General features: G+C 41.1%; 1 protein-coding gene across 23 annotated transcripts in view; it reads left to right on the top strand.

The window, feature by feature from the left end:
- LOC138287896 (neuronal cell adhesion molecule-like) overlaps positions 1-16,020 on the top strand; it is a 799,924-nt gene that overhangs the window by 613,586 nt on the left and 170,318 nt on the right. For 20 of the 23 annotated variants that reach the window (XM_069228880.1, XM_069228863.1, XM_069228878.1 and 17 more), the window contains 4 exons: positions 2,484-2,654; positions 3,635-3,691; positions 8,069-8,180; positions 11,708-11,892. In XM_069228880.1, coding sequence (XP_069084981.1) covers positions 2,484-2,654; positions 3,635-3,691; positions 8,069-8,180; positions 11,708-11,892 — 525 coding nt within the window. The remainder of the gene's footprint in view (positions 1-2,483; positions 2,655-3,634; positions 3,692-8,068; positions 8,181-11,707; positions 11,893-16,020) is intronic. The other 3 variants (XM_069228870.1, XM_069228868.1, XM_069228866.1) reach the window with 1 other exon arrangement.

The following is a 16,020-nucleotide window of genomic DNA, read 5'->3' as shown; positions in this document are numbered from 1 at the left end:
ACTCAAAGCACATAGACCTTATGCTTTGTATTGACATGTGAGCTCTGTTCATAGGTCATGGTCATCAGGTATGTTCTGCTCTCTCTAGGATCCATTGGACACATCATTTAGCCATGTCCCTGAAAAAAAGGCAAGCAATTTGGTTCATTCTGCATCCTTTCCCACTCACTCCAAGTCTGTGGCCTTCAGCCATGCCCTACATCTAGTCAACTTGGTTTTGGAGCCCTTTGGACAGGTCCCCTATTGTGCTCAGTGATGTAAGACATGGCCTGGTTCATCACCTCAGGTCCTTCCTGAAACGTTTTGTGATGACCCATCAAGCAGGGCAGAGAAAACGGGGTCCCTGAACATCATTTCCCCATGTTAATTCCATAGGACATTTTGGAAAGTGATACAGAAAATAAAGTGTGAATAGAACTGCACTAAATTTGGTAGAAACATAAAACATTACTCAGAAAGTGTGCTTACATGATTTGGTGTAAATTTGTTAAGCTGTGTTTGAGAAATTTGCGATTATAGTGGTGCTTGCGATAGGCTTGAAAGGGTTACAAAAATGGTATATCTGCCTGGTTGGTCCTGTGGGGACTCCTGCAGTGCCCTAAATTAAAAAAATAGAGCAATTTAATTAGCTTTTTTTCTATAGGTCATCTCAGATAAAAAAAAACATATAAGGGTTTAGCGTAGGGAAACTTAGACTCCTCAACACTTCTGGGTGGGACCAAGTAGAACCTCCTATGGGCCAAAAATTTAAAAAATGTGCTGTGAGTACCAAAGTCCTACAGCAGGCTCTACTGCGGCCCTCCCAGTGGATTCTGAGAGGCTCACAAAGTAGCACAATTCAAGCAGCATCCCATGGCACAGCGGAGACAGCATAAGCTTCAATCATTAAAGCATTGTTCCGTAGTACCATGTAGCTGTAGCTTATCTGGTGATACCATGCAAGTATTTTATGACTCCAGTTCCGTTAAAAAAAATATAATGGGAATAATAGGGTGTGGGGGCTGCAATGTGTGTGCTGCTCTCATGGGGTTAAGCATCAAGCCTGAGACAAAGTATCCATTGTGCATGGCTGAAGTCCATCCATGGTGGCCTTTGGCCACTCAAAGTGGTTAGGAATGAGTCCTGGGACGTGTTCAACCCTCATCACACACATCTGAAGGGTGAGCGTGACTTGGGATTGGCTGCCTTACAGGCGGTTGGGCCCTGCAGCTAGCATTATGCCACCTATGGAGGTTTTGCCACACATGCAGGGGTTGGGCAAAGGGTCTGGTCTTAAGCAAGACCCCTTGCTAACCTCATGCTACCTGTGGGGAGTTGTGAACCCGCAGGGTTGGATGTGGGGTCTAGCCAGAGTTCATGCCCTGCAGCCAAACCATGCCACCTGCAATGGGTTGGGCACTCCGGTAGGGGGAGATGCACTGCAAACAACTCCACACTACCTGTGGGGACTTGGCCACCCACAAGGGGTTGGACGCAGGGCCTCGTCAGAGGTCAGACCCTGTAGCCAACACACTGCTGCCCACAACAAAAAGCTTTGCCCATCAGGTGATTTGGGTGAATATGACTTTTAAAAAAAACAGATATTGACTGAAATAAACTAAAGGTTAAAATGACATTATAGTTAGGTATGGTAATAAGACCTTCAAACTAAAAATAAAGATTAAAGTGATGTTGTATTTTGTATGGTAATAAAATATGACCTTACATCTCCAGTTTCTGCTACGAAGTACCTCTCTTTTTCATTACACTTTACTCTTAGTTTATATATTGTATCTGAACATTGTTGAACATTTTCAGAATAAGCAATTAGCAGTAATGCCCTGACAGACTTTCACTTACTTACATTCGGTGAAACCTTACCTGTTGTTTAAAAGCATAAACTAGAAATTAAATTTTCAGCTTTAATGAAAGCTTGTTCATTATTTCAAAGCAATCACTGGAAAGGGAATTCAGTCATAAATAACATGTATGTATTCAAGCTTAGTAATTAACATTATGCAATGTGTAACATCATTAATAGATGCTCATTTATATCATAAAACCTATCCCTATATAAACTGGGTATATCATTTGAGAACGGGTTACCTAGAAGAGAAAATATATGATTAGAACAAGGCAACTTCAGTGGTCAATTGAGCCATTTTACCAGCTAATCAGTAAAGGATCTGAAATATGTAGGAATGGTCATGACTACTACAGAACATAACAATAAGGAGTCACATTTCAAAGCAGATTTTACACCATTCGATAAGGAAAGTTACCATTGTGAGCTAGTTCAATAAGAATCAGTATGAAATACTATCATTCGCCTAGGGTGATTGTACATGCTGGTGAAGATATATCTAATGAAATATCTATATATATATAAAATATAATAATAATAATAATAATAATAATAATAATAATAATAATAGTAATAATAATAATAATAATAATGCCCTCTTGCCTTGTTGATGTGTTTGTCTCTCTTTTTTGTCATTTAGCTTTCCAAAGGTTATCTCAGAATGAGAGAGTTTCTCAAGGCCTGAATGGCGATCTTTATTTTTCGAATGTACAGCCCAGCGACACCCGTGACGACTACATCTGCTTTGCGAGATTTAATCATACACAGACCATACAACAAAAACAGCCCATTGCTGTTAAAGTTTTATCAAGTAGGTATACAACTTTTAGCAGTTTCTTTCCTTTGCCTTAGGCCAACCTAATACAATAGTGATGTTTTTTTTAAGATCAATGCAGTACTCGTGTAACACTGCCATAATGCGTTTTCTCCTATGACCTGTATAAAATGAAGCACATATATTTGCATCATCATTTCAGTTGGGAATAAAATAACCAATGTAAAGTAGGCTTGCCATTGCTAATATTTACTTCCAAATGGGGTGTTACAATAGATTTCTATATATTTCTTTGCTTTAAAATATTAACATTTAAAATCTGCTCTAGCGGACAAAGGCCAAAAGGGTTTTGTGGATTAAAGCACTTTTCAGCAGGTGTTCAGGAGTGGGAAGATGGGTTGTACTTGAAATTAACATTGATGAATCCCAGCGTGAAATATAGCTAAAAGGATGCTGGTTGATGCTCTATTCAGAGTTATTATAAATCCATGGGGATATTCCAGAAGCCCTTTAAAGAAAAATTTAAGTTGCTACTGATTTCTGCTATCTGAATAAATGTATGTCAGGCCAAAGGTCACTAGCTTTGACTGTTATGTCTAAGTAATGGAACCAATATTAAAATAACAGTGAGTGGCTCCAACCAGGTTTTATTGTGGTTATATAATTCATTTGCGAGTTTAAGGTAACAGATGTGGGGTTAGTGAATGAAAAGAATAAAAAGAACAGGAGTGGGTTGAATGAAGCAGGTTAGGAAACAATATCCATTACATAGTGTAAAAGCATGAAATCTTTCCTTGAATATCTGTTCACTAACAATAGATCATGGTAGATAAAAAGGGTTCTGTCATATACATGAATCCAATTTAACGGTTAATGAAAAAACATGAAATATGAAGCAATAATATCAATTCTGGAGCGTTATCTATGTTATTAGCCTGGTTGTTACTATTTAAAAATCTTGTATAATCTTCAGTACTTTGTGTTGTACAATCTTCATGATATTCTGTTTATTTCAGTGGATGCATTGAATGAAACAATTGCAGCTAATTTGAGTGACACTGAGTTTTTTGGTGGTGAGTTGCAGTGATCCCTAACAACATTCCCCTTAACACTAGAGCGTAGTCCACTAACTTCATCCGTCTCATGGCTGCTTAACATTCTTCTGTAGTAACTCTTTATGCTTCCTAATGCAAGCATCATCCACACTAGTAATAACAGCCCTTTTTGGAGGGTGCAAGAATTCAAAACATTGCTACTGTTTTGAGAAATGTCGCTTTCAGGTATAAAGGTTGTCATTGCTGCCGCATGGCATGTGCACATAGCTAAGGAAATGTATTTTGTAGAGCTCTAAATGTTGCCTCAAAAGAAAATTCATGGAAATTAATCAAGTACTGTCAAAACCGTTTTAGAAATTATAATGAAATTAATATTTTAGCTGAAGAATGCAAATTATTCGAAATTGTGCCTGCCAACCAAACTCTGTTCATGCTCCTATGTTTAGTTCCATCACCTCTTCTTCTTCAGTTCTTTCAAGTGATAACTCTTGTACTATATGATAGAGGAATGTCATGGTCTGCAAATATTAAGAGAAAAGTGACTATCGGTAAATGATAAAACAAGTTTTCAATTTCTTCCACTACACGTTTAATTTCCTTCTTCACACTTTCTTCATTCAGTTGTCAGGCTCCAAAGTCCAGGTTTATTTGATAGGTGATGCTGCATGTCAAATATACAAAAACATATTTAAAATTAATAGTTTGGATTAAAATCATTAGTTTTTGCCTTTAAATGACAGATAGTATTGGTGAATCGATGGATGGAGACACCTACCACAACCTGTTTATGTTAACAATTGTCTTTAGAAACACTTAGTCATAATGATCGTAATATTGCACATGAGTAAACTCCCACACAGAGTTGGGAAGTGCAAGTTACAGGTCAATGAAAGCTTACAAACATTCATATATGCAAATATTTGTCGGACACATTCTCATCATGGAAATATTACTGTTGTCAAAATCAGAAGTAAGTCCCTTTCCTGGTTTGGAATTTTCTGAGAACCCTCTTTAAAGTGGTGGTGGAGGAGTAGGACATGTAAATTTCTCCTTGAAAAATGACCAAAAGAAAAGAACATTATTGCACAAATGTATTTATAAATGTATTTGCATGCCTCTATGCACAATCAAAGTAGTTTTATAAAGAGTACAATTGCACATGCAGAAATGCCAAGGCACATTCTGGATTTGCCTACAGTTTCCAGAAGTATTCTTGAACACCTGTAACTGCTGTAGGTTTCCATGTATTATCTTTAAGAACCATTGTAAATTGTGTAATGCAATTGTAAATCTGCACATAGATGAGAGTGTAACCTTCTGGGTGCACATTTATGATTTATTTTTTATTTTTGAATCAGGCCTATGTTTTTGAAATAACTATTGCATGACACTCACAAATCTCAGTAAGTGGAACAGGATGGCTCTTTTCTCAATAATACCATTTACAAAGGGTAATTTGTCATGATATGGGAGTGCATCTGCCAAACGTCTGGCTTGGCAGCCTGTTCAGTCTGGATATGTGCAACCCCATAGAACTTGCCACTGATATTAACAATGCAGCACAGGGTAGAGTGATATAGTATTGAAATACTCTCCTATGTGAAATGGCTAGGGGTGCAGCAATATGTCTACATTAATATTCTTGATAAATTATTAATATATGAGTAGATTGTGAAGAACAGCAAGTGTGCTGAGCTGGGCAGCGCAATAAATCTCTCATTTAAAGCCCTTTGTCATCGCTGTACCTGGAATTTATCAGAAAGCTCTATAGTCGAAGGATGAGGTCCAAATTCTGTTATTGGTATTATTGGACCTTAATGTTTTTTTTTTTACACAGAATAGCAAGTTACTAATGGAGTGGACGTGGGTGGTCGCAAACGTCACAGTGAGAACCATCAAGACTTTTTATTCAGCTAGAACTCAGAGAGCGAAATTGGGCCATTTAAGGGTGGCATCGATCAGGGATGCCCAATGTTGGTCAACGATGGGAGCATTTATTCAGTATAGCTGTATATGATGAAAATACTTAAAGGACATTCACCTACATAGTGATTGATTGTCCTGAAAATCAAGCATAAAGAGAGATAAATACATTGATTCAGTCTGGAGTAGCTGGATATTTGACCAGTCAAGATAAGGTGTAGGCCACATGCCTGACTGAATTAGTAACAGCAGTAAAAGGCCATAATTACATGTTCAGCACACTATACCTTTCTGAAGTATACTAGCCCCAGGCTCCTTACATTTAGGCTATCCCTAGGTGCCAGACTTGATCTTCAGAATTTTCAGCAGCGCTCCTGCATACCAACTGCTGGCACCTTGTGACTCTGCCGTGACTCTGTAATTCCCTGGAAGTTACAGAGCCAAAGTAAGCACCACCCTGCATGCTGAAATCAGTTCCTTTCTTTCCATGCCCTTTGATGTGGATATGTAGTTCTGTTCTCAGCTTTAATTCTTCTTCTGATGGCTTCCAGATTTCATCTACATTGTTCTAGGAAGTTGTCTTCCCGGAAGATGACAGGAGATGATGGTCACTAACCCACATGACATGCCTCTAATGCTGGGTTTCTAGTCACAACTTGAAGTCAGGCTATGCACCTGAAGGCAATCCAGAAGGAGGTGGCAAAACTCAACATTGCCAAACAAAAGCGTAGATTGCCATTGGAACATGCGTCCTGCTACCATCCCAAAGCATGGATGGGGCTGCTCGCAATCAAGAGGCAGGTCCAATGCAAAGTCCTGTTCCCTCTGAAAGTCTTCCAGGGAGCTGAAATCAAAAATTTGCTACAAACGCAAGAAAGCTAAGTGGGACATTAATCAAAAGACCATACTCCACAAATGTCTTCGGACTTGTTCGGACTTGTTCACACAACTGGCCCCAAATTCCTTAGGCATTCATCAATCCTGCAGTAAATAGCATCCTTCCAGAAGGTCATGCTGCAATTCTTATCAGATTCTCCCAGCTCCCTCTGGTGTGCATTCAGGCCCCAGTTGACCATCAGCCAATGGGCCTTGCCCCTTTGCCATCTGACCCCTCGGGACCTGCTCCTGGGGCCATGCTGGTGCCGGTTCAGCTTTTCACCTTGGCTTTTGGGTATATGATCGTCCTTTCTGTGCCAGCACAGTTTCTGACTCTGTTGTATACAACTCCCATGCTGCACATCTGAACCTGAACCAATGCTTATGTTGCATTATTAAATTCCAAAAAGTTCAGCCAGTTGTCCAGCATCAGACTTTAATCCTCTCCCTCAGTCTTGAAGCCAGTACAATCGGAGGTTAAAGGCTCTTACTCGGATGCAATTCAGGTTATGGAGAATGTTCCCCATGACACTGAAATATTGAGGAGGCAGGCACCGTGCGTCCCTTACTGTTAGCCAATTCCGGTTTCTGGGAACAGAAGTCAACACCATCACCAATACACATGAAGGAATTAAGAGGTACACTTAATTCACTAACGGTGCCTATGGAGGGTGGTAGAATAATTGAGAACCTGCACATGATAACTCTTGCCCTGGCTTTCTTTTCTGTTGCATCAGGGTTCCATATATTTGAGGTATACCAGTTGTTTTGAACCTAATTTGAAGAATAAAAGTAGAGGAGAAAAGTGGGACTTCATTAAATTCAGGTGCTTACCTAATTTGCCATTTTGATTGCATTTAGATACACAAATAATTTGGCTTACTGTTTTAAGTAGAAATAAATGTGTGCAAAGCTCCCTCGTGGACATGAAAATAGAAAGTTAACAACACCACTCTGTTTTCGGTTGCATTTGCTAATGTGAACATGAAAGTAAAATACCTTAAGCTGCGACATAGGCAGAATTGATCATTCCAAAATGTTTTGATATATTCCAAGGGAATTTCCACGTATTGCTACAACTTGACTGGCTTGATGTGCATTTGAAACATAGCTTTGAGCCCCCACCCCTCCCTCTTCTGCCCTTCTGCCAGACTTGGATAGCAAACAGGTTTGGCGGTATAGATGTGATGTATCATGAATTAAATTCAGTGGCGTAACACAAAATGATGGGGATTCTTTGCAGAATGGTGTTGGACTGAATAGGGGCTGCCTTAAACGTTTGAGACCCTGAAGGGCGGGGATGTCCCCTGTTCCTCAGGGGCTACAGGGGTTTGCATTATGCTAGTGATGTGGTTCTGATACCTGACTGACGTGGAAATGTTCTGACAGTAGCATAGGTACAATAGCACAGTACAACTTGGAATACTTTCTCTGCATGCCTTCATTGACATCGATTTTTCTACATTTCAAATAGAACCATCAGCATTACATCTTTTTTAAGGGTCATTTTTCTTTTGCTTTCTTTTAAAAAGAGAGGGTTGTGTGGTGCACCTAACATTTGCTTTACAAATATGTCTGCGCTTTTTTCTTTTACAGATAGCCCAGCAGGAGAAAGACGGCCTACTCTCTTAACACCACCACGTAGCAGCAGGGAAAAAATAGTGCTGAGGAAGCAAGTGCTTCTTTTGGAGTGCATAGCAGAAGGATTGTGAGTTACTGGTATTTTTGTTCTCATTGTAAAAAACTTAAAACTTTAAATCAGCAACTGAGACCGATTTTGACAATGGAATTAAGAAAAGTCTAGCTAGAAGCAGCAGGGGTCCGTTTCTCAGTTAAAAGCAATAAACTACAAATCTAAATTTACAGAATGACATACCAAAAATCTGTCCAGTAGTTTTCGAGAATTTAGCAGGAAACAAATTAGTTGGACTGTAAAGTGTAAAACTAAAGAGCTACCTGGACTGTTAATTCATGGAGGTCTTTGAAAGCGTATTTGCAGACTTTCCATTGTCCCAAAATTTGAGAAATATTCAAATCTGATTGGATGAGGGAAATTGTTCTCACAGCTCCCATTTGATTGGATGAAGGAGATTTTTCTCACAGCTGCCTAAAGCTGGGTTTGCGGACCTGAAGCACTTTGAAAATGAAAGGCGCTACAACAGTGCATCTTTCCAGGGACGGTTTCTGTTGCTGGGCGGAGGGGCACGCCGCTCTTCCAACTTTAAAAGCTATGTGGACGGCAAATGCAAAAAGCAATTACCATCTACATTTATTTTAGAAAGCAGTGCATTAGCCTGCCGGATGTGACATTCACTGGCAGGGATGTCAGGCAGGGAGGCAGTTTTCAATAGGCAGATGCGCTAGTGCGCATGTGCCAGTGAGATCGTTGTGGTTGTTGTACAATTTAAGCAGCATACGTGCTGACATGGTGCCAGCCCTGGCATGCAGTACTTTGGGGTCCTCTGAGACCATCCATTAATGACACAAAACAGCGTCGCATTTTAGTGAAAACCTGGCCGTGTACAGCATGAGCCCCGTTTGCACAGAATGCTGAGGGTGAGCTTGTCTTCCCCCCTTTGTATTTGTTGCACCTCTTTCTGTCACTCAGCTCTCAGCTTCCTTTACCCCAGCCTATACCATTGTGTAACTGGGTAGGGTTAAGGGGCTTGTAACTCGGTGTCACAGACCCTGAAAACTCAATGCCAGGTCGCATTTACATTGTATGTTAGGAATCTCAGGGTTTCAGCCCCGGAGGAGTACAATTCTGATTGTAGCCAATACATGAATCAAGGTTGCATTGCATCTCTGCTGCAAGTAAAGACTGTGATCTAACATGATCTTAGCTAGCAAGATCACCCGAGCAGCATGTTGTTTGAAAAATTAAAAAAACAAGTAAAGTGAAACTTCTGAGTGCCATTCTGTAGAAGAAAATGTGAAAATCAGTTTCTTATATCTTATATCTCTCTCCTTTCCAGCAGGCTGCAGCTACTTCGAAAAGCTCTAACACTCACATTGTGAAAGAATGTTGGGATTACTGTTCAGCCTCTTCCCCATTCATAAACCTGCCAGAGTAGATAGGCGCTTGTGGGCAGAGGCGTGCTTTCACACTAAGGCCCTGATTCTGACTTTGGCGGGCGGCGGAGGCCGCCCGCCAAAGTCCCGCCGACAAATGACCGCACTGCGGTCAAAAGACCGCGGCGGCCATTCTTACATTTCCGCTGGGCCAGCGGGCGCTCTCCAAAAGAGCGCCCGCCGGCCCAGCGGAAATGCCCCTGCAACGAGGATGCCGGCTCCGAATGGAGCCGGCGGAGTTGCAGGGGTGCAACGGGTGCAGTGGCACCCGTCGCGATTTTCACTGTCTGCTCAGCAGACAGTGAAAATCATGGTGGGGCCCTGTTAGGGGGCCCCTGCACTGCCCATGCCTGTGGCATGGGCAGTGCAGGGGCCCCCAGGGACCCCGCGGCACCCCCTACCGCCATCCTGTTCCTGGCGGGAGACCCGCCAGGAACAGGATGGCGGTAGGGGGTGTCAGAATCCCCATGGCGGCAGAGCGCGCTCCGCCGCCATGGAGGATTCTCCCGAGCAGCAGAAAGTCGGCGGGAGACCGCCGACTTTCCGTTTCTGACTGCGGCTGAACCGCCGCGGTCAGAATGCTCGACGGAGCACCGCCAGCCTGTTGGCGGTGCTCCCGTGGTCGGTGACCCTGGCGGTCACTGACCGCCAAGGTCAGAATGACCCCCTAAGTCATTAAAGCTTCAGAATATCAGACAAAACAAGCATTTGCAATGCATTAGGTCTCGTGTTTGCTCGAGTTAGAGCTATTAGCGTTGTAAATTAATAACTGGAACTTGCCACACAGATTGAAAATAAAAAGTAAAACAGTTGGCATAAGCGAGCCTACTCAAAGTGCCACCGTGAGCACAAAGGATAGAGACAAAAGGAAAAAGAAGTTCGCTCAGAGTCAAAGTTATCAGCAATAGTGCAATTGTCCATGTCACAAGGTCAATGGCCGAGACGGTAACAAAACCGCCCTAGGGAGCGACAAACACAAAGCAGTTACCAACGAAAACAATGGATTTTTGAATGGCAAGCCCACTAACGAGTGATAGTGATGGGCGTGTGGTGGGCGTGGTTAAAAGCCCAGATACATACCAACACGTCAGAAAAGCAGCACTTGTGTGCTGCTATGCTCAACCTAAAAACATTACAATGTGCTCATTGTCAGCAGAGAGCCAAACCTGTTGAGGTTAAGGACTGGGCAGAAAACAATACCTGCTAGTTAAAATAGAACGCCAGTTATCATGTAACAGGTGAACTTTGTAATTATGTGCACCTACCATGGTTTCATTGAAATCACGGTGGGCTGGTCAGTAGGGAACTCTGGAGACTTCACCGAGCATTGGTCTCTCTGGAAGGCTGGTAGAGTTGGGGAAGAGACTGGGAGCCTGATACTTGGCACACTTCATTCATCTCTACCAGTCTTTCAGAAACAACAGGCCCATCCACACTGTGAACCGAAATCACCCCTGGCAAGAGTTCAAACCAGCCCCAGGGTTCAGGTGGCTACAACAAGAATAGAGATGTGTTGTTAGGTTAACTGATGGCATCCTTTCCGGTGCTGAAAGCTGCCCCTTGGTTACCCACAGAGACAAAGCCAGAGTGGCAGAATGGCCTTTTAGTTATTGGGTCTATCCACCTGCCAATGTATCTTGGTAACACCCTCATAGCACTGAAGAAAATACTACTGACCAGTCTCCTTGGTTTCAAAGAGACACCTACAAGATTCCAGGCCAGTCTGCTGAACCTTTATATTTATTTATTCTTTGGGCTGGGAGCAGGTGATGCAGCCTGACACAAACACACCATTCACATTCCCTGTACAAACGATTTTGTTCCATGTCACATTCTACGGCCGTGATTACAAGTGCTCTGGAGTTTGATGAGATAATTATATCACCCAGTGAAATCCGATATCCTGAGCTTTGGAATTCATTTAGTGCATTGATTACCTCTAAGTAGAAGTTTAGCCCTTCATATTGGGTGCAGAACATATAACGTTTTCGTATTGTTAAGTACATTTCTATGGCGCTGCAGTGAGAAGTTTTACATAGGCTGCTTCATTTAAAAAATAATAGTACTCTAAAAGGAACTCTCATCTGCTAGAGACAAATGTTTGGTGAGTAAATGTCTGCAGACTCACCTCTTTTTCAGCAGTGTACTTTCTTATGTTTGTAGGCCAACCCCAGAGATCCTCTGGAGTAAAGAAGCTGGAGAATTGCCCAGCAAAAGGACCTTCTATGAAAATTTTGGCAAAACCCTTAAAATAATTGATGTCTCACAGGCAGACGCAGGAAATTACAAATGCACCGCAAAGAATTCCCTGGGGTCCACGCACCACATCTTTACTGTCATTGTTAAAGGTAATTTTTTTTTAATGAGGTGGTTTTAAATAAATACATTGTTTTGGTATTCGGATGTCCATTTTGCCCTAAAACGTTAGTGTTACCCCAAGTGGTATATTTACCTCCTGTTAAACAGCCATGTCTCTTGTTTGTCTGCTACTACGGTGATCATTGCAACTTGGACTTTATTTAATGCTGTGACTGATGTACTAACCAATCACATCATAAATGGTGAATTTGCAGGTCAGAAAAATTCCTATCTAATGAATATTAATTAGACAAGAAGCTTGCTGCATTCCCAAAAATGCATGAGAATGCAACTCCTATTGGGAAGTGCAGACCACTATCCCGGTGTTTGCATTTCTTGGAAGAAAAATGTCTTTGAAAGCAGCCTGTGTCCCTTAACGGGGCAGGTGCTGCTTGAAAACAAAATATTTTCATTCAGGGAAGACATGGGGAAGAGCATGTAGTTGCCCCTTGAACACAGTCTGCTCCACCCGGAGGCTGTCCACAATGATTACCAAAGGCAAATGTGCCCCACTTGGACTTGTTCACCCTAAGTAAAACTATGATCACACCAACTCAGGCATCAGCAACATATAAATGACTTGCAAATGGAATTGCAGCCGTGAAGCTTTTCTACATTACTTTCCATTCACAAAGAGGAGAGGAACACATCTTTCATCCCTCCTATTTGTATTTTGGAAGTGGTTGAAAATTTACTTCATGCTTCAGAAAGACTTTTCCAAATTGCAAAGTACATTTTATACAATCCAATCCACTCAATTGTAGCCACTAAACCTCTGATTATGGAAATTTCAGGCTTTGTGACAACAAGAGTTTTGAATTTCTCTATCCTGAGGTAGTGCCTACTTACATTACATAAAAAAGTATATATAATATATCATAAGTGTGTCTCACTCTGATGTCACTGTTTTTTTTTTTTCATTTCTCACCTTTTTGCATTAGCCATTCTCCTTCTTCGTAAACTCAATCCCCAGCACTATGAAACCTTTCCTTCACCTAGTATATCCTCTACCATCAACCCTTCTCACACAACCTGACCCAAATGCCTCATGAAAGAGAGCTCTTATTCATTCCAATGGACTTTTTGTGTCTTTTGTATAAAATCCTTTCATTCAGTTATCAGTTTAAGGGTGAGAATAGATATATAAGGGAGGAACTGATAACCCAGAAGCAGTTGTACAAAGTAACTCCATGTCACTAGGACACAGCTGTTCTAGTCACGTCCTTTTATTTGACCATCCATTGTTTTCAGGACAGTTTGTCCATTTTGTTCAAGTGAAGTCAAACAGGACAACTCCTAGAGTCAGCAGGATTTTTTTTAAAGCAGCCCAGGACTGGAATAGAGGCAAACAAATGACATGGAATAATCTGACAACCCTACGTAATGGCATGATTTAAATTAATTTAAAAACATTGTCTGATTTGGCATAATCTCTGCCTGTTACGCAAATATAGTTCAGATGGGAAAAGACCTGACTGATCGAAAGAAGCATCAACTACAGCAGGATGGGTAGCCACCTGTTAGTTGTTTGTTAGATTGGTTGGTGGTTTAGCTGAGGGTTGTCTAACCTATCGCAAGCCCCTGCCTGTACTTTTGCCTCTCTCATAGAGGTGCCTGGTGCACTCATAGGAAGAGAAAGACCCACTCATACCTATTAAAAAATCTAATAAGCACTGTTTAAATCAAGAATAGTCTAGTGCAAGAAGAGATTTTGCAATTTCATTTTCTAAACAGGAGGCTTCAGAGAACCTATGGGAGATACATGCCTATCATCTATCTCATTTTATTATTGAGAGGAAATTGTTGATTTGCGAAAGTATTTTTTCTGGAACTCCGGTCTTCTATAAGTCCAATACAAGACTAGAACATGTCATTTGGTTTCTTCTTCAGTACAGATGGGCATATACCTCCTTATGGTCTGACAGTAGACTGGGCAGTGGGTACCCAACTCATTGTGGTCCTCCAGTGGAGGGGTGAATCTAAATTTGACAGCGTTTTTGAGGGTGAAGTGCAAAAGACATGGGCACATTTTCCGGTGAAGTTGGAGCATATGTTTTCTATATCTTTGCCTACTACAATTCGTCTCAATTATTTTCATCCATACACACCATAAACATCTTGGACCTCTATTTATCACGCATAATATACTAGCAGCAAAAATCATATCTCCATAACTTTATATAAAATGCATCTCATTCACAACAAACTAGCAGTCAAGCATAAATTAGGTGAAAATTAGATTGCCTTGAGATTTACTCAATGAAATGCTGCTAAACTGGAGGCGCTGTTGTATGTTTTGTAGGAGGAACAGCCAGTAGGAAATGTTGTGTCCATCAGAAATCTGTGATTCGTGCTGTGTCTCTCAGTCCTAACTGCCAGACCAGCAAAGCACTACCCAATGAAATTGGCTGAAGTGTTCAATATAACACAGCACAACATGTCTAAATATAGAACCAGGTAATACAGTTAAAAAATAAAGAATTGAAACGTCCACACTGAAGTTAGATTAAAAAGATAAGAATTTAATTAGACAATTAAGGATAGGGCATTTTTCAAGCTATTAAAAGATGGCAACGAAAAAATAAAAAAGTCCAGAAAATATAAATGCGGTTCACAGAGTTTACTGTTCAAAAAAGTGTTTTAAAATTGCCCAGAAACAGCATGTGCTCGGTGTGTATTTTTTAGACTTCAAGCTTTGGTTTTACTACTGACATGCAATGTCTTTCATTTTGAATTACATTTCAATGGGTTGTTTCAACATATATTGGCTTTGAGGCAGTGCTAAATCTAATATGTGGGTAGCTCAAGGTCATGGAGTAAGCTTCTCAGGTAATATTGCGAGCTCTGCTTCTCAAATTGTGTGCATTCCACATCACTGATGCTTTGAACCCAGATGCAAGCCATGCCACCTTGAACTGGAACTCCATCTTGAAGTTGTCAAACCTGTTCGTTGTATCTTTCATGGTGATGATCTTATGGAAAATCTCTGACTAAGCAAGGAAGACTTTTTCGTGCCACATGTTTAATGTATGTTGATTCGAAAAATCGAGTGGACATATTCCTGTTCGATCAAACTTAAATGGATGTACATATTCTTCCAATGCACCCCTTGCAGACAATATAAACAATGTTGACAAGATACAAGGATAATCCTCCGCCTTCTGTTGTTCTGAGCAAGGAACCAAGGAGCATATTTATGAGCCCCTTGAGTGACCAGGGCATCACTTTTTTGTGCCTCTCCTGTGGCATAAACTACAAAATCAGATCTGTTTGGCCACGCAAAGCAACTTTGCGTAGTTTTGAATGGCCTCATAGGTATGGAGAAAAGCAAGGCAGTGCAAATCGCTGCTTTGCCGTTCTCTGACCTCGGGAGGCATTCCACGGGCGTTGCGGTGGGTGTTCCCACACAACACCCATGGATTTTGACGTTTCCCCAGATTTACAAAACTATGTAAACCTGGGGATGTGCCAAAACCTTATGCCTTCCTAGGTGAGACGTAAAAAGGCAAAATAACGAGGAGAAATAACTTTATTTCTCCTCTTTTTTTCCTCTTTCCATGCATAGAAAGAGAATAAATGACTTTTGGGATTGTTTCTGTGCTGGAAGGTGCCCTTTCCTGCACAAAAACAATCCTGCTGATAACACAGGTTATCAGGCACCAGGGTGCCAAGGTGCCTTCATTGACACTAGGCTGCTGAAACAGCGCCAGCAGAGGGGGGAGGACAGCAATGCACTTTATTGCATAAATATTTTCACTTTGGTGTAGGGCAGATCAGCAGTGTGATTTGCTGTCCTCCCCAAGCCAAATCCCCAGAACGAGGGTGCATGTGAAGTGAAGCAAGTTGGCCAAAATGAGTTTTTTAAAGGAATAATGAATATCTATGTTGAATGGCCAAAACGCAATGTAAAATGTTCCTAGTCCAACAGTCCTACCTTTAATTCATTGAATTTATTGTTAGTTTTATAATTAAAAATCCATCAAGATTTATTGATTTACATACCGAGGTAAAATACAGTTGTTAGAACAGAGCATATTGAAATAAGTAAAACAACATTAAAATACTGCTTGCATAGGCCATCATGTAATTAAAAAATGGATATTAATTGCACAAATATT

Source organism: Pleurodeles waltl, chromosome 4_1 (genome assembly GCF_031143425.1).
Source record: "Pleurodeles waltl isolate 20211129_DDA chromosome 4_1, aPleWal1.hap1.20221129, whole genome shotgun sequence".
NCBI classification, from domain to species: Eukaryota; Metazoa; Chordata; class Amphibia; order Caudata; family Salamandridae; genus Pleurodeles; species Pleurodeles waltl.
This window is presented reverse-complemented; position numbering and strand designations above follow the sequence as displayed.